Source organism: Myotis brandtii, unplaced genomic scaffold (genome assembly GCF_000412655.1).
Source record: "Myotis brandtii unplaced genomic scaffold, ASM41265v1 scaffold303, whole genome shotgun sequence".
Taxonomy (NCBI): Eukaryota; Metazoa; Chordata; class Mammalia; order Chiroptera; family Vespertilionidae; genus Myotis; species Myotis brandtii.
Window position 1 is genome coordinate 3,643,383 of NW_005361573.1, and position 18,936 is coordinate 3,662,318.

General features: G+C 47.9%; 1 protein-coding gene across 4 annotated transcripts in view; it reads right to left on the bottom strand.

Annotated features, from left to right (window-relative positions):
* THOC5 (THO complex 5) overlaps positions 1-18,936 on the bottom strand; it is a 32,523-nt gene that overhangs the window by 7,774 nt on the left and 5,813 nt on the right. The window contains exons 2-17 of one of the 4 annotated variants that reach the window (XM_014542510.1): positions 18,046-18,327; positions 16,819-16,932; positions 16,568-16,665; positions 15,092-15,238; positions 13,502-13,616; positions 11,957-12,049; positions 11,793-11,832; positions 11,105-11,137; positions 8,405-8,482; positions 7,468-7,508; positions 7,125-7,224; positions 6,537-6,645; positions 2,973-3,074; positions 2,343-2,439; positions 1,643-1,757; positions 21-124 (exon numbers count right to left, since the gene is read on the bottom strand). In XM_014542510.1, the coding sequence (XP_014397996.1) occupies positions 21-124; positions 1,643-1,757; positions 2,343-2,439; positions 2,973-3,074; positions 6,537-6,645; positions 7,125-7,224; positions 7,468-7,508; positions 8,405-8,482; positions 11,105-11,137; positions 11,793-11,832; positions 11,957-12,049; positions 13,502-13,616; positions 15,092-15,238; positions 16,568-16,665; positions 16,819-16,932; positions 18,046-18,291 (1,632 nt within the window). In that variant the 5' untranslated portion in view covers positions 18,292-18,327. Of the gene's footprint in view, positions 1-20; positions 125-1,642; positions 1,758-2,342; positions 2,440-2,972; positions 3,075-6,536; positions 6,646-7,124; positions 7,225-7,467; positions 7,509-8,404; positions 8,483-11,104; positions 11,138-11,792; positions 11,926-11,956; positions 12,050-13,501; positions 13,617-15,091; positions 15,239-16,567; positions 16,666-16,818; positions 16,933-18,045; positions 18,408-18,936 lie in introns of those variants that run through there. The other 3 variants (XM_014542509.1, XM_014542511.1, XM_014542512.1) reach the window with 3 other exon arrangements.

The following is an 18,936-nucleotide window of genomic DNA, read 5'->3' on the forward strand; positions in this document are numbered from 1 at the left end:
CCCGTCACTCCTCTACCTACCACGTAATCCTCATGGGCAATCGTCACCCACTTCACCAGGCGAGAGACAACCTTTGCAGGGAAGAGGTAGTGGCAATCGCTAGTAACTGGTACAATGCCATGTTCTAAAAGAGAGCAAGACAGGTGGAGGGCCAGGCGGGACTGCACTCTGGTCTTTAGCAGTTTCATGGTGGTCTCCATGTGGCTGGAGCTCAGCGAGTGGTCAGCGATCACCGTGGGCTGGGGCTGCTCTTTAGGGAAGTGGAGGCCACCCAGCTTCTGTACCCACAAGTAGGGGTGTCCTAAATCAAGGACTTGAAGTCTCTCCAAGTCAGGATGCCCACTTTATCAAACTGGTACTGATTGGCTGGATTTGGCCTTTTCTTTCCATGATCCCCAGGATACAGACAGCTCAGAACTGTGTCAGGAGACAGCAAGTCACTTGCACTGATGGGGGTGATCAACTCCGTGGCAGTTGTCACTTTGCCTTTTACTGTCATGATATTGAGGTTCATGAGATAGTAAAAGGTCAGGTGAAGCACACTGTCATCTTTGCACTTCAGGTCCAGCATGACAGACAGCGGGTGCGTTTTCAGCATCTCCTTGCGTTTGTCATCCAACTGGACTCCCAGTGTGGGTGGTCTGCTCTTCCTTGGCATCCGACTGGCATTTCAATAAGCAAATATGCCAACACAGTAAACGCTGCCCAGGATGACAATCATCCAACCTTGAGACGAAACAAATGCAGCAACGCTGATGGGAGAAAGGCCTGACGGACAAGCAATGCTGCCCTGGAGAGACCAGGGTCCACGTGGAGCACAAGACCGAACCAGAAGGGCAGGGTCTCCCGATGGTCCTGGAAACCCAATGACTTTCCTGACAGCCCTTGAAACAAATGCAGCAATGCTGATGGGAGAAAGGCCTGACGGATGAGCAAAGCTGCCCGGAGAGACCAGGGTCCACATGGAGCACAAGACCGAACCAGGGGGGCAGGGTCTCCTGATGGTCCTGGAAACCCAATGACTTTCCTGACAGCCCTCTTATGTCAGAAAGACCTTAACCCTCACTATCTTGCAAGTGCCTTGTACGTAGTAAGCCCATGACAAGTATTTACTGAATGAATGAATGAAAAGAAGCCCCATATGGCCCACACTGTGGCCAATGGCTCAGCAGAATCACCTGGGAGCTTATGAAAGAGGGGCTCAGCCTTACCCTGGAGGGTGTTAGCTCAGTAGGTCTCAGGGAGGGATGAGGAGTGGATCCCTGTACAGCTGTGTTCAAAGAAGCTGAAGGTGGGCTCCATGAATCATGACCTGGACTCCCACTAAATATCTGTAGGATGCACACCGAAGTCGGACATCCGCTAACTTAGGATGAGCTGCCCCCGACCAACTTGTGCCACCAGAAGGCTCCGGCCCTCCTCTGTGAACAGCCCTGATGACCCTGGGGGAGCTCAGATCTGTGCTTGGATGGCCTACAGCTCTCTCCAGCCGCCCTGCCAACACCGCAGCTCAGCAAGAGCCCGAAATCCAGCCCTCTTTCATTTGTTGTCAGGATTCCAGACATCTGAATGAAGAGCTAGGTTGTTTTTGTCCCTGTGTTGAATGAATGGCTCTCAAGCCACAGCCCCAACACCAGCTTACCCAGGGACGCGAACTGTTTGTGGAGGGCCAGGCGGGACTGCACTCTGGTCTTTAGCAGTTTCATGGTGGTCTCCATGTGGCTGGAGCTCAGCGAGTGGTCAGCGATCACCGTGGGCTGTGGATGACAGCAAGAGGCACACCTGAGTGCTCATCCCTTCCTCCAGGCATCGCCTCTCTCCTAGGCCCTGCCTGCCTGTGGCAGCCAAGCTCACCCATGCCCTGAGGTGGGCACCTGACGGGGAAAGGCAGGGTTTACCTGCTGTGACAGGCCAGACGCTGAGTCCTAGCAGGAGCGACACAAGCTGCTGGGTTTTTAGGAGGCTGTGGCCAGCTCCTCAGAAAAGGAAAGCTTCTGCTAAGGGGCCAGATGCCCTGGGTTCTGCTTACACTTCATTTTTGGCCTCTTTGTACACAAGACCAAGGGGCAGCAGAGCCTTGAGTTGTGCTGCACCCAGAGCAAGGACCCAAGTTACTTTGATCTAGAGGGTTTCTAGACTCAGGGAGAAGGCAGAGGTACCTAAACACTTGTAGGCCTTGGGCATTTTAGTGTCCTGAGTGGAGGGTGGACAGATCATATCCTTAAGGGAACACATTCTGCTAATGTAAAGCCCCCAAAAGCCACCAGAAGCCTTTCTGGAGTCTGTATGGGTAGAGAGGAGGTAGAGCTCTCCAGCTAAGGAGATGGGATCAGTGTACACACCTGGGGCTGCTCTTTAGGGAAGTGGAGGCCACCCAGCTTCTGTACCCACAAGTAGGGGTGTCCTAAATCAAGCACGTAGTCTCTCAAAGTCAGGATGCTGCATAAAAGAGTAAAATAATTTTATAAGTCCTTTCTGCAATGGTCCCAGGATATAGTCTTCCTCCCAATCACCCCAAACAGGTCAGCCCCGCAGGCTCAGCCTCTTGACTTGAGCGGTTACCAATTGTAAATGTCATCTCTCCCAGTTCACTTTTCTCTTTTCCTGACAGTCCTCCACTAATAAGCAAATCTCAATAGAAAGGTGTGCACATGACCGTTCTCCTTACCAGTTTACCAAATCATAAAATAGTTTAAAATGTTTGTAATCCTCAGAGAATTAAAATGGTCAACACTTTTATTGTATCACGTGTTCTTATCATGTTCCCCACCCACCCATCCATGACCGCCGTTTGCCTCCTAAGCAGGAAAGCTCCTGTGTGCCCTTCTCTCAATAGAGCATTCTCCCCTGCCCCACGGTCTCCCTACCCCCCGAGAGGCTCTGGCCCTACCAGGTCTCCTGCATTAAGCTTGAGCCACCAGAGAAACTCAGAAGCAGAGAAGCTGAGAAAGGAGGAAATACTGCTGACTCACCCCACTTTATCAAACTGGTACTGATTGGCTGGATTCGGCGTTTTCTTTCCATGATCCCCAGGATACAAACAGCTCAGGACTGAGTCAGGAGACAGCAAGTCACTGGAAAGGGAGCAGACTGCAGTGAGAATGCGGCCCAACACCTTGTCTCGAGGCAGACTTGGACATTCGGGGTGGTCATGCCACTTCGCATTGATGATCAATGCCACCGTTTATGGAATGCTTCCTGTGAGTCAGATGCTTTATACACCTGAGGTCATTGGATCTTCATAACCCTATGAGGTACAGAGTATTATCATTTCCATTTTATAGAGGAGAAACTCAAGGCTTTGAAAGATATGGCTTGTCCAAAACCATGCTGCTAGTAAGTGCTGGAGCTGAGATTTGCACTAAGAAAAGGTAGTAGTACTGCCCTAACTGATTTGGCTCAGCGGATAGAGCGTCAGCCTGTGGACTGAAGGGTCCCAGGTTCGATTCCAGTCAAGGGCACATGCCCGGGTTGCAGGCTTGATCCCCAGTAGGGGGCATGCAGGAGGCAGGTGATCAATGATTCTCTCTCATCTTTGATGTGTCTGTTGCTCTCTCCCTCTTCATTCCTCTCTGAAATCAATAACAATATATATTTTTTAAAAAGTCAGTAGTACTCTTACCCACCAAAAAACAAGAAAAAAAACCTATCCATCTGGCCAGTGTGGCTCAATGGTTGAGTGTCGATCCAGGAACCAGGAGGTGGCTGGTTTGATTCTCAGTCATCAGGGCATATGCCCGGGTTTCGGGGTCCATCCCCAGTAGGGGGCATGCAGGAGGCAGCTGATCGATGAGGTCTTTTCTCATCAATGTTTCCATCTCTCTATCCCTCTCCTTCCCCCTCCCTCTAAAAGCAATAAGAAAACAAACAAACAAAAAACCCCTATCCCTCAAAGTCATATGGTGATCAGGGCCTTATCTAAGGGGAGCAAAGCCACATGACACTGGAAATAATAATCATAACTTTTATAGAAGCAGAAACATCCCTTTCTACCTCAGAAAGGAAGTGTGCAACTTTGGTGCTGTGTCTATCACACTTTGACCAAATTTCACGCTGCTCACAAGAAAATGCCCCCTTTCTTTTCGAAGAAAAAGACATTATCACCTGCACTGGAGACAAGGTGGCCCAGTGCTATAAGCAGAAAGACAGTGACACTGCTGCCACCCAACTGGAATGGCTAGGGCACAGCCCGTAATTAAGTGTGACAAGCAGAGAAGAGAATTGGGGGAGCATAATAATAGAGTAATCTGATCACAAAGGACAACAGGGCCCACTCTTTCCCTCAACCAGTATAGAGGTCTCCATTTTTTCAGGAATAGCATCAGGAGCCACTCAGGCAGAAGAGCTAATCCTGCTGCCCTGAGCCCCCAAAATGACTTCGGGACTTAATACTGCGACACTGGCAGCTTTTGGCTCTCCTCTGTTCTCCGTCTCTCCCCAGAATCTCTCTGTCTCCACTATTACCCAGCAAGGGTCTGCCCCTTTCACTGCCTCGCATGGAAAACTGGCTAGAAAATAAATAAGAATTGCCAGTCCTTGGCCAATATTTGGTGGCTATTATTAACAGAATGAATCAACCAAAATAAAACAAAACAGCTACAATTGCACATAAGGGTTTCTAACTGACAAATCTTGACGGAAGAATCAAAAAATTTTTTTAAGTTTTTATTGATTTTAGAGAGAGAGGAAGGGAGAGGGAGAGGGAGATAGACTCATCGATTGGCTGCCTCCTGCATGCCGCCTACTGGGGATTGAGCCTGCAACCTGGGCATGTGCCCTGACTAGGAATTGACTAGGTGACCTCTTGGTTCTGGGTCTATGCTCAACAACTGAGCCACGCTGGCTGGGGAGAAGAATAAAATCTCCTTGACAAAACTTACATCTGTAATATATATCTCAAGACATCTGACTTTGGTAAAAACAACAGACATGAAAGGGGAAGCTATAGTCATAAAAATACAACATCGAAACAAAAAGCTATTCAATTAGTCAAATCTTCGTTATAAAATTTTAATGGAAAGGGATTTAAAAAACCTTGGTAAAATAAAAATGGAAAATGAATAAAAATAGTTTAATGGCTTAATAAAAAATTAATGGATTAAAATGCCCCAATGGAGATCATTATGGAAAATAATTTGAGGAAAATTCAGCAAGGCTAGTATAATTCTGATTAAAATGTTTGTGTTAAAAACATTAATTCCCTAATGAAAAAGTCATCAATATCGCAAAGATAGATAGCTCGGGTCTCCTGATGGAAGCACTCAACATCTATGACACATTCCTGCCCCTTTGTCCCCTCCAAAAAATCAAAATAGAATTTCATCAATCCTCTAGATCTAACTACAATTTATATGAAATACATGGGGAAGGAGTAACCATAAAACTGTACTGTAGGGATGCAATCATCAAAATCTAATTCTGGAGGAAAACTACAGAGAAAACAACACAATTTCTCAACAAAAGATGGCAGACACTGCCCTGGCCTGTTTGGCTCAGTGGATAGAGCATCGGCCTGTGAACTGAAGGGTCCCAGGGTCGATTTCGGTCAAGGGCATGTACCTTGGTTGCGGGCACATCCCCAGTTGGGGGTGTGCAGGAGGCAGCTGATCCATGTTGCTCTCTCATCGATGTTTCTAACTGTCTATCCCTCTCCCTTCCTCTCAGTTAAAAAAAAAAAAAAAAAAAAAAAAAAAGATGGTAGACACATTTAGATGAAAAGGTGCCTGAGAGAAGCTTCACCCAATTGCAACATATGGACCATACAGAGACCCTGACTCAAACCCAAACGGTAAAAACCAAACGAAAACAACTAACTTAGAGAAAACCAGGGATACTTGCACTCTGACTGGCTACTGGGTGATATACTGTGATCATATCAAGAGGGTCAAAAAGACAGTCAGATAAATAAAACCATCCATCAGGCTGGTGTCTCCAGGGGCCACAGCAGCCTGTACTGGAGCCAAGGCCTCTGGACTGGGGGTCTGGAGCTCTAGACCCAGGGCTTGCACGATCATATGCCCCCTGGACCTGTTTATCCATCTGTACAATAAGGGGATGAACTAGACAAAACCTGAAGGCTCACTTTCTTCAAAAACCCCGCAGGGCCCACCACAGTCCTCCTCCCACTGCCCAGGTTAAGGACAATCTGGGATTGAGCTGAGTGTAAAGTGAAAATCCCAGCACCTTGTGATAGAAAAAGAAAAGCTGTCAACCTGATAATGTCTGCCAAATTGCATTTTCATGCTCTTCCAACACTGGCTGTGAAAGCTGTTCCTCTGCCCCACCCCCTCGATTTGCAGTATGCCGCAGTCACTTTTATCATCTGCTGTGTAGCAGGACGTCACTAAGTCAAGTCGGTCAGTGCTTTCTAAATACCAGTGACGTGCCAGGACTTCCAGGCCAGTGGACATGACGACAGAATTCAAAGTAGGCACGAACCTCTCAGGGACAGAGGAGAGAGAAACTGAGAGCAGCCCGGCACCACGGCGCTCGTCCCAGCCCCAGCCCTTGTCCCCCTCCGCCAGGCCTGCTCCTACCCTGCACTGATGGGGGTGATCAGCTCCGTGGCAGTTGTCACTCTGGCTTTTACTGTCATGATGTTGAGGTTCATGAGATAGTAGAAAGTCAGGTGAAGCACACTGTCATCTGGACGGGGAGGGAGAGAAAAGGATGCACGAGTTAAACATGAGAGCAGAGTTATTAGTTTTACAGAAAGGGACGTCAATGAGGCTTTAAGATATTTTACTATAAAAACAAAAACTCAGTGGCAATTTAAGGTTGAGGAAAAAAAAAGGCAGAGCGTCTACAAATTCCTTGTTACTTCTCCCCGCAAAAGGTAGATCTCCATTTCCCTCCCCTTGAGTGTGGGCTGGACTTACAGACCCTGCCTCTGACAAAGACAGTATGAAAGGGAGTGATCAAGTGATCACCAAGTGGATCCGAGTTTACATCACCAGGAATAAGACACAATGATACCATGTACCCCTGACAATGAAGATAATCAGAGAACTATGAAATCAGAATCTGTTCTTGGGCAAAGAGGCCCCTGGCTTGCGGGGCCCTGTGCCCCTACAGCTGGCGGAACTCCTAAGTGCTATGGGACCCCCAGAACAAGGGAGCCAGACCTTTGCACTTCAGGTCCAGCATGACGGACAGCGGGTGTCTCTTCAGCATCTCCTTGCGTTTGTCATCCAACTGGACTCCCAGTGTGGGTCGCCGGCGTTTCTGGACAAAGGAAAGAATGGACATGATGAGCACTGGTCGTACAAAATCTCTCCCTGCCTTCTCCCTACCGGCCAGGGCCTCAGCACTGCTGCCTGGGACCTGATGCTTCAGCTATTCAGTGGCCAGGCTCCCAGCAGCCCTTTCCTTCAAACCTTTCTTCTGCTTCTAGGAAGGATGGCACCTGCCAACTAGCGGGCCCCGGTGCAGCTGCTTGGCACGCCCACAAGAGGGAACGGCTCTCACCGTGGTCTGCTCCTCCTCGGCATCCGAGTCGCTCTCGTCATCTGCAGACACAGAGAGAAGGCGTATAGAGTGGAGGGGGCTCCCGATGCTCCCTAAAGCACCTCAACCCAGGGCGGAAAGGGGCCCAGACTCTCTATCATTTATTAATGCTTCTTTTAGGATAAATTAATTTGCTGCTTCATATTCAGTATAGAAAACATGAGGATGCAAGAAAACAAAGAAAAATGGCCCTGACTGGTTTGGCTCAGTGGATAGAGCATCGGCCTGCGGACTGAAGGGTCCTGGGTTCGATTCTGGTCAAGGGCATGTACCTTGGTTGCGGGCACATCCCCAGTAAGGGGTGTGCAGGAGGCAGCCAATCGATGTTTCTCTCTCATCATTGTTTCTAACTCTCTATCCCTCTTCCTTCCTCTCTGTAAAAAAATCAATAAAATATATTTAAAAAAAACAACAAAGAAAAATGACCTGTAATCACACCACCCATCTTTTTAGAGTTTTTTTTTACGTGTTTTTTGATGTTCTCCTATGCCCCTCCACTGGTAGTGGTGGTGGTGGTAGCAATAATAGTAATAAAGTAACAATAATAGCAGCTCATATAATTTGAGTGGTTGCTATGTGCCCAGGATGATGCTAAAGGCTTTTGCATGCATAACCTTGTTTAATTCACATAATTCTACATGAGGTGTTACTATCTGTTTGGACAGGTGACTAAACTGAGGCTCAAAGGTTAAAGTGCTTCCCCGGAACCAGTGAGCTAGTGAGTGCAGGGCTGAAATCCACAGGCAGGGCTTTCCCTGTCCCCCACTGAACATAGTCAAGCTCCCTGTTAAACAAAACCAGTGCAGCTAACTTCCACAGGGCCAGCACTGCCCTCAGGTGGTGACTTGGTGTCCCCGGAGCCAGCTAAAGACGGGGGAGGATCTGACCAGCACATTACCTTGGGATTCCTCGTGAGGTTTAAACAGGGCCTTGGCTTCGTCCACACTGCCTTCGATCGCCACAGACAGTGTTTTATCTGGGAGCAAGAAGAAGCTTTGTATGACAGCCGCTGAGGGTAGGAGCTCAGCCGCACAGGCAGGCCAGCTCCGGGACTGCATCTCTTCTGCCTTTGTCACAGCTCCTTACTGACTGGGGTGGGAGGACAAAAGCCCTTTCTCCAGATGAAGAGAAACAGGCAGGAAACTTAAGTATTTTTTGCATCATTTACCGAGAACAAAGAACCCAAAGTGTAGATTCCTGGACAAGTACGACCTGAGACTAGGGGTGAACACCTCCGGTTTCAGGCTTATACCAAGGTACAGAAACCCCAACCTCGGGCCTAAAGCCACATGGTACTCTTCTGCCAAATGCCTTAAAGGTTCTCATGCAGAAACCCGTAACTGTCACATCCCAGAAATAATGGCTTTCACCCGACTAAGTGCTCATTCTCTAGGCCACACTACACCAAGCAGCCGGCTGGCGCTGTGACATCTAACTGGGAGGCAGGAGGACAGCGGGCAGAAACCTGGACCCTGCAGTCCAGTGCTAGGCCTGAGTCACAGTTCCAATTCCCAAACGTGTGACCTGGAAAGTTAGGTCACAGCGCTGAGCCCCCGGTTCTGCATTTATGAAATCAGAATGTGACTAATGAGAGCTGGCCAGTCAGATGGTGAGGGGATGTTTATAATGAATGAGCAGATGCTTATAATTTTAATTATAAAATTAATTTTTAAAAAATTATAATCTTCTGGCTGGCACCATTTTGGGGCTCAGCCCTTCTGGTTTTCCAGATGACCTAATTTACAGCCTCCTGTGTTCCTCCTTCAGCAACCCTAACAATAATGTCTTTGCTTTGTTCAAGGTCACAAGTCCTACTCATATTCAGGAAATACCAACTCTAGACACCATCGCCACCTCCTTCCCTGCCCAGGCCACATCGCCCCTCTGACAGCGAGCGAGGATCTCTTGGCTCTGAAGAAAAACATCACCCCATTCAGCAGAAAGCACCTACAGAAGAGACCCTGAACCCCTTTCGCTGAAATAATTCAGAGCCAAGATCCTTGAGGGGGGATATTGTAGGCAGTTAGACAGACGTGAGCAGAGCAAGGACAATGGCCAGGTACTGGTGGTCACCAGGGTGGCAAGCCCCACCGGGCAATCAATTATTTGGGGGGGGGGGTCATCTCCAGAGTGACCTTTCCTTCCTTAGTATATCGAAGGTCATGTGGTTTGGACCCCCAGACCTTTCCCCCCTAGAGATAACATCTAGGCCTCAGTTGTATTTCAGCTCCAGGCCCAGAGAAGCAACAAAAACCAGCCATGGTGACCAGTTGCATTGAACAATGACCCTCTGCTCTGGAGCCAGCCAATCAATCAGTGGAGACCACCACCTGAAAGGGTACGCTTGGAAAACTGCTGAATATTCTATTAAGGTCTTCTCCTAAAATCTCCACCTTTAAAACCCTTTGGAGGAAGACCCAGTAAGCTCTCCCTCCAGGGAGCAGGCCCATGCCTTTCCCATTTCCTTTCCCTCACCCTCCCTGGAAAACTGCTGGATATTCTATTAAGGTCTTCCCCGAGGACCTCCCCTAAAACCTCCACCTTTAAAACCCTTCAGAGGAAGACCCAGTGAGCTCTCCCTCCAGGGAGAAGGCCCATGCCTTTCCCATTTCCTTTCCCTCACCCTCCTCCTTCCCTGCCCCAGGCACATTACCATTACCTTCCTCACTCCCAAGCTCAAGGGCTCTTCCTTTAACTCTACAAATTGTTTCCTAGGCTCAAATCTTCTAGAATTACGTCTACCTCTGTGATTTACCAAATAAATGTTCTCCTACAAAAATAAACAAATAATACAATAAAAATGATCATCTTCCTGACTGGTGTGGTTCAGTTGCTTGGAGCATCATCCCTTATACCAAAAGGTTGCAGATTCTATTCCAGGTCAGGGCACATACCCAGGTTGTGGGTTCGATCCCTTGCCTGGTGTGTATGGGAGGCAACTGATTGATGTTTCTCTCTCCCTCCCTCTCCCTTCCTTTCTCTCCAAAATCAACAAAAACATTTTTTAAAATTTCCATCTTCACAACAACCCTATAGGAGTAACACTATTATTATACATTTTATACATTTACAGATGAGAAAATTAAGGCTTAGAGAAGTTTGATACAACAGCCAGGAAATAAATAAGCTAGGCTATTTGACTTGAGCTTGGCATCAAGCTCAGTTCTATTCAAGAAGACCAGATTTCAACTTGAGCTTGGCATCTCAAGAACCGTGCACCAGACCCAACATCTTCCTGAGTGACGCCTGGGGCTGCCTTTGTGGTGGAGCATGGGTCTAGGGCTGGTCAGACAGACCACCTCCCCTCCTGCTCCATTCAAAAGAGTATACACATCACAGACAGCCACAAGCAGCCTGAAGTGACTTGTCCAATCGTACTAAGGAGGGATGGCTAACTTCCCCCAAGTGGCAGGGATAATATTCCCAGGTAGCCAACCACTACTCTAACAAACCTGCATGACCCATCACACCTTACCCCAAATAAGCTGGTTGCCCCCATCGACCACTGGCAAACTTTTGAGTAATTTAGTCCTGAAATCCTGAAATTCTATGAGAATGAAAATAGGTTGAGGTTTAAACAGAAAAGAAAATTACTCACCCTGTCTAGGGGGCTGGGAGGATTTCATATGAGCTGATGATGGAAACAGGAGGGAGGACAACAGGGAGGGAGAACAGGGAGGGAGAGGACCAGAAGGACCCAGAAGACATAAGAAGAGAGACAGTGATGTGGTGGAGGAGAGGCATGCCCTGGTGGGGGTGGGGAAGAAAGCTTTAGGTGCTGGGTGAAAGCGGCAATAGAGCAAGAGGCAGGGTCTCCAAAGCATCTCAAAACCCTGGAGGAGTAAAGGGCTGCCTTTAAGCTTATCATGAGGACACATTCCCTCACTGGGTAATTCACCGTAATGACATGCAGCCTGTTTGGGGCATGGAAAAGCCTAGGAGAGCTGGCTGGGACCTGTGTTCAGTTTCTGAAGCTGAGCAAGAGGTGCCGATCCACCTGCCAAACGTGTTTTGGGCTGCCTGGGCACTGCACTCAACAGCCGACCAGCCAGGCTCATCGAAGATTCAAAGCCATCCATTTTGAAATGCCCATCGGTTTAGTCCAGCCTCAGGCCAGCTAGTCAAAGCAGCCATGCTGGGTGGTGCACAGGGCAGGCAGCACTGGTCACCTGAGGGCGTCTGAGCAAGGCCTAGAGCTTTCCTCAGCCAGCAGTGCTTCCAAATGACCCCATCAGCCACAGCTGCTGCTCCCACGGCCCCTCTTCTGCACCAGGCCCCGTACTTACCACAGGCCTGCCCATACGCAGTGGCCTGGACAAAGAGGACATAGAGGGGAGGTGGCAGGTGTCTGGCCGTCTCATATTGTTTGTGAGCCTGGTCAAAAGGCATGAACAGGTACTCTTGCACCGGGAGGGAAGCCTGCAAGCGTTGATGAGGATGAAAAGAGGACATAGAGGGGAGGCGGCAGGTGTCTGGCCGTCTCATATTGTTTGTGAGCCTGGTCAAAAGGCATGAACAGGTACTCTTGCACCGGGAGGGAAGCCTGCAAGCGTTGATGAGGATGAGGAGCAATTAGAACTTTCTCATAGTGCTGAAGGAAATTTCTGTAAATCAGTACAATCACTTTACAAACCTAAATATTTGTAGGCATATTTTTTAACAGGAAAAATTAAGTACCGCCCACTCTCTTAGTTTCCATTTTTGTTCTGTCCCATTATTCCATTACAAAGTGTTACTGGGAATATTTCTGTTAACAATTCTAATTCTATGCCTAGTGTGGAAGGGAGGAAATGTGGACTTGCCAAACCCCAGAAAAGGGAATTTGTAATTTCTCTAGGGTCCTTTTGCCAAGTTCCTTCATATTAACCATTTGCCCTGCTTCATAAAACTGTAAGGATTTAGACCAAATCTGGCTTCACAAAGCCAACAAAATCAGGTCACCTATATAGAAAGACATTACAGTTTACAGGTAAAGTGGGGACTTTTCCTCCTAGGGTACCTAATGGCTTTCAAATATGAGTCATGTTTTCACAGTGCGTAAATCTACTAAAAATCTTCCCCTGAGGTACAATCAGGGGGATCTAACAGATATCCACAAGCACACTTAGGCACCTATAACTTCGGGGGCTGGTTAAGACCATGTAGGGGGTAAACTAAAGAGTTTGCAAAAGTGGGCCTGGTCGGTGTGGCTCAGTTGGTTGGTCAAAGCGTGCACCGAAAGGTGGCCAGTTCAGTTTCTGGTCAGGGGGTGCAGGAGGCAGCTGATCAATGTTTCTCTCTTACATTGATGTTTTTATGTTTTTCTCTCTCTCCCTCTCCCTTCCTCTCTCTCTAAAAATCAATAAAAAAAAAAATATATTTTTTAAAAAACGTGTTTTACCGGGATAAGGCTTTGGGATAACCCTGGCCAGTGGCTGGAGTGTTGGCCTATGCACCCAAGGGTCTTGTGTTCGATTCTGGGTCAGGGCACGTACCTGGGTTAGATCCCTGGCCCCAGTTGGGAAGCATTTGGGAGGCAACCAATCGATGTATCTCTTTCACATTGATGAGGGTCTTGTGTTCGATTCTGGGTCAGGGCACGTACCTGGGTTAGATCCCTGGCCCCAGTTGGGAAGCATATGGGAGGCAATCAATCGATGTATCTCTTTCACATTCATGTTTCTCTCTCTCTCTCCCTCTTTCTCCTCTTCCCTCCCTTCAACTCTCTCTAAAAATCCATGGAAAATATATCCTCGGGTGAGGATGAACAAACAAACAAACAAAAAGAAAGCACCCCAAGTAAACTTGTGTATATGTCCCTGAGTCCACCTGGCCAGCTTTTCTTCTACCCAGGATCATCCTCGAACTGTACTCTAACTCAGGTTAGGGTAACACACCTGGCAAAAGCCAAAGGCAGACATGGCTGCTGACGGCTCGAGTCAGCAGGGTCTCCCTGGTTCTTCTGTGGAGGCAAAGCAGAGGCTGATGGGGTGAGTGTTTGGGGGAAGGCCCTCACCTGCATGATGCTGTTCAGGCGAGGCTGGAGGCTGCTCAGGTATTCCTTCTTCACTTCAATCTCCTTAAGGATCTTCTCCTTGTTGGAGAGGGACTCTCGGTACTTCTCCGCCAACCTGTGGGGAAAGGACAGAGCACTGTCCCTAGATGCTCTCCAGGGATATCCTGACATGCTGTTCACTGTCAGAATCCCCCTAATAAAAGCAGCTGGGATGAACCAGTGTTTCCCTAGCACATACTATATGCCTGGCACTTTGAAGAACTCTTTACAAACATTACTGCATTTAATCTTTATAAAAACCCTGTTAGAACCTGCTGGTGTGGTTCAGTGGTTGAGTGTTGACCTATGAACCAGAAGGTCATGGTTCAATTCCCAGTCAGGACACATGCCCGGGTTGTGGGCTTGATCCCCAGTAGGGGGCGTGCAGCCGATCAATGATTCTCATCATTTATGTTTCTATCTCTCTCTCCCTTTCTCTTCTTCTCTGAAAATCAATAAAAATATATTTAGAAAAATGAAAAAATAAAAACCTTGTGTATGTTAAAAACAAGCAAACAAAAAACAAGAACAACAACCCTGGAAGATAGGATCTTTTCTTATCCCCAGAGGACATGAAGGCTCAGGGAGGTAGATAACTTGCCCAAGGTCATCCAGGAAAGAGCAAGCACGGAGCTAGGCTTTGAATCCATGCCTGTCTGGCCCCAAAGGCTCTGTCCATAACCTCTAGGGAATACCCCTTGTCATCATCTGCTCCATTTCTTGCCTCTAGTGGCAAGACCCAAACTTTCACAAACATGTGGACCTAATAGCTACAGGACCCAAATGAGGCCATAGATTGGCTTGAGTGGGGCCGGGCGGGGCAGGCTTCCAGACCAGAGCCACAGGAATACAACACTTACAGTTTAGCCTGTGCCGGGAGCACAGGGGAGTGCCAGGCCCATCTGCTAAAAATTGACACCAATCCGTGGCCCTTGAGTCAAAAAGTTTGCCCACCCCTGGTTTAGCCTGTGCCAGGAGCACAGGGGAGTGACAGGCCCATCTGCTAAAAATTGACACCAATCCCTAAGAATCAGACTTAGTACTTATTAAATTCATAACATGGACCAAAGGCACAGAATACATTCAATAACGGAAAAAGGCAAGGGATAAAAACAGCTGCTTCTCCAAAGAAAAACAGTCCAATCCAATCAGGGAACGATTATGTGAGTTACAATTTGTCTATACGTGAAATATCGTACAACCTTCTAAAATGATGTTTGCAAAGCCTTAAAAGAACCACAGGGGAAAAGGACAAAATCAAAATTAGATTTATGGTACAAAAGGTATTTAGGTCTCAGGTGTTAAAATTTTAAAAGAAAGATTACTCCAACTTTCCGTTAACAGCCTTAACCGATTCCAACCCCACTTATGATGCAGTTGGCCAAATTTGAACTAACAGGTGTGCATTAATCACAAAATGGGGTTTGGTCTTAGAGACTATTCTGCCGGTTGCACAGAGCGTTGCTGTCTGTGGATCATAACAAAGTACTATCCTCATGGTTAAAGGGCCTTGTCTGCACAGGTTAACAAGGTCAGGAAGAGGAAAGCCACCTTTTCCGCTGCTCCAGCTCCCAGTCCAGACGTGCAAGGGTTTGCTGGTGAGGGTCTCCCATGGTGATCTCAGCCTTGCTGATATCTGGAGGAGCCTCTTGATAAAACTCCTCTACACTGACCAGATCAATTTCTTCATGCTTTGACCTATAGACAAAAACAAATGTCAAATTGCCGTTCTTAGGCACCCAAACTGTGGCTTAAGCAGGCTCCCAGTTCCTCCCCATGTACACCCACTTTGCCCAGGTCTATAGCTACGCAGGGACATGCCTCACTCCAGGGCCACTGGCTCTCCATGGGCCTAGTTCCACTGCATTTTGGGTTTATCAGCTTCCATCTGAGCAATGGTTACGGGCTGGGCATCGCATTCTTTTCCCCTTTGTTTTTATACCTGGAGTGAGGGTATATTTCCTCCACATACCCTTCCCCTCCAATAACAATCTTATCTAAACAGTACCAAGTCAAAACCAGGAAAGTGGCAATGGTACAATACTACTCAGACCTGATGTGGATTTCACCTCTATTAGTATTTAAGTATTACTATGTGATGAATTTGTGGAGCAGATAAAGATTCCTCAAAAATCATCATCATTATTAAAAATAAACTAGACCCAATGTCTAATGTGCCCACTCACCGCAAGTTTATTACAAATAACACCTTTCAGTTGGCACAAACGGGTCTGACCAAGCAAGAACATGCTCCCTTCTCTTCTACTCCTTCCTACCCTCTCATCTCTCACCTTGGATTTGCCAAGGGGCATTATTACATTTTAGAAAGAACACTGCAAATTCTTATTTGTTCACCAAAGGCAGCTAAGCAGCAAGAAATCCCGGTTTGCAAAAATCAACTGCTGGAACTTAGAGATGAAAACTGGGCCAAAAGGTTAAAAGGACATGACTGGCCAAAACCGGTTTGGCTCGGTGGATAGAGCGTCGGCCTGCAGACTGAAGGGTCCCAGGTTTGATACCGGTCAAGGGCATATACCTTGGTTGCAGGCACACCCCCAGTATGAGGTGTGCAGGAGGCAGCTGGTCGATGTTTCTCTCTCATCGATGTTTCTAACTCTCCATCCCTCTCCCTTTCTCTCTGTAAAATATCAATAAAAATATATTTAAAAATAAATAAATAAATAAATAAAAGGACATGACTGGAGGTGAGCTGCCCCCACACAAGGCTGCTCAGAAATCAAACTGGTAATGAATGCAAAGGCCCCTACTAGGGAGAGACAACTGCTCTGACCAGGTGCAGAGCTCAAAACTCAAAATGGTCAGACAGGCTTCGGAGTTTCTTTGCGCAGCCTAAAACTATTGCCTCCAACCTTCCCACTCAAAGTCATCTATTCACCCTTCTCCCAGGTCCTACGGTCTCCACAATCATCTGATTTCTTTTTGAAGAGACTAGCACACACAGAGCTATTCGGGAAAAGGCAGTTACTAACAGACCATCTTGCCGAAGCCCTGGCCTCCAAAACTCACTTGAACTCCAGACATTTAGTGATCTCCTTCTGCAGGTGCATCACCTCATACAACAGGTTCTGGAGCTGCAGGTGACAGGCGTCTACTTTCTGCTTGGCCTGAAAAGAGGACAAGGTCAGAGGTGAGAGGGGCAAGTCAGGGTGGGGCGGGGCAGAGCAGAGTGGCAGCCAACTCAGAAAAAGGGGTAAAGGGCACTGAGAAGGGGATGGGGAGGAGGGAGGAGAAGGAGGGTTAAACCTCTCAACTCCTACCTCATGGGTCTGATCTCGTCCTTTCTTCAATCTGATGTGGGCTAATCGGTTAAGCTTCTTTAGAGTCATGAAATGTACACAGCTCTGGATCCTGCGATCTTCAATCTCAACTGCCTGCGGGCAAAGAAAAGCTGGTAAACACCGCAAGAAGCGGGCACTGGCTCGCTTCCTTCGGCTCCAAAATAAGACCATGGGAGGAGGCAGAATCATGAGAAGAGTCAGAGAGAAAGGAAAGAATGATTGTACAAGGGAAGGGCGTAAGGTTCTCAGGGCAAAAAGCCATTTCTGGTTGGACCAAAGTTAACAGGAATTGAATAGGGAGCAAGTGCAGCCAACGCACAAAAAATCTGGCCTAACATATCGCACACAAGAGATCCAAAATCTTGCCATACAATTTTACCTCTGTAAACAGCATTTCAGAATAATTTAAATGAAAATAGAATTATAGCTGTAAAATTTAACTCTCTTTAAGAGCTAAAATATAATAATTTTAATAACATTGGCCAGTGTAAGCACATGAGATTCCTGGCAAAATATGGGTTGTTTTGTTTTGAACTTATTCATCTAGTTTATAGTCACACTGTTTAGTTTCTCTGTCCAAAAGCCTGGTTTATTCATTTAGTAGTAATAATTTAATTTTTGTTCTGATTTCCTTGTACATACCCACCCTTATAACAGCAAGGGTATTTACATGTCATTTCTCAACACCTAGCAAAATACTTAGCCCTTAACCCTGGCTGGTTTGGCTCAGTGGATAGAGCACAGGCCTGCGGACCAAGGAGTCCCGGGTTCGATTCCAGTCAAGGGCACATGCCCGGAGTTGCGGGCTCGATCCCCAGTGGGGGGCATGCAGGAGGCAGCCAATCGATGATTCTCTCTCCTCATTGATGTTTCTATGTCTCTCTCCCTCTCCCTTCCTCTCTGAAATCAATAAAAATATATATTTTTTAAAAAATACTTAGCACTTAATACACATTTGGATAAATTATCAAATTATACTTATGGAAAAAATTCATTATCCTGTATTTTCATTACTGTCATTGTGAGTGGATGGTGATGAGAAGTTCCAATAAATTAATAGACAGGTCCCTAGAGCGCCCAGGCCCCAACGACCTATTCACGGCTAGGACAGGAGGCCAAGGTCAGGATGGGCTCTCTCTGGTGAGTGCGAAACAGGTGCATCCGTGCGGACCCACCAGGTTCATATTTGCCTAGTCCACTCCTTACCGCATCCTTGCCTCCCCGGCTCTTCAGGTCCTGGATCTCGGCCATGAGTCGCTGCAACTCCTGGCACGTGTACTTGTACAGCTCATAGTCTCTCCCAGGGTCCCGCAGGTCCACCTCAGCCTCCTCACCGTAGTATTTGCCTTCCTGCTCAGGGTCAGAACGCTTCCGCTTCCGCTTCCCTTCCGCTGGAGCCTCATCACTTGGAATCACTTTGCGCTTCCGCTCCTGGCTGGACTCTGATGACATGGTTGTTTGGTGAGGTCAGGAAGAAACAGTAGAGACCTCAGGGGTGGCCGCGGCCGCAACCCGACCCGGGAAAGCCCCCGCGGCGAAGGCGATGCAGGTGTAAGGGAGCGGGTCCTGGGGGTGGGTGGAAGGGGGGGTGCAATTGAGGATCAAGTGACTCTCTCTCTCCGGTTCCTGTTAGAAACGGCCTACCGCTCCCAGGAGCATCTGACGTCCCTCGTTGACCACCTGTGAACCACAACGTTCCTTGCTTCACGAAGGGACTCTATCTCAGAGCTTCAGGCGGAGGCCGGCCAGGGGCACTGCAGCCCGCGCACCATCCAGAAGCCGAAGGAAGGCCCACCTATATCTTTTTGAAAAAAGTCTCTCTCTCCCCTCACACTCTGGAGTTGGCTGTCTTACCAACTAAGCCCTGGGCTGCAGTGAGGGAGACTTATATACACCGAGGCGGGAGGTCTGAGCCAATCAGAAGACACGCTAGAGCCGCTCGCCCATTCCTGCGGTGTGATTGGTGGATTCCCGGTGGCAGAGCCTGTCCGTGGCTCCGCCCCCGCCTGCCAGCCCCAAACAATCTTCACCCAGTGCTCCAAGGAGCAAAACCGCTCCCCAAGTCGTTCTCCTTCCCTCTCTCCCATCCGAGGGTGC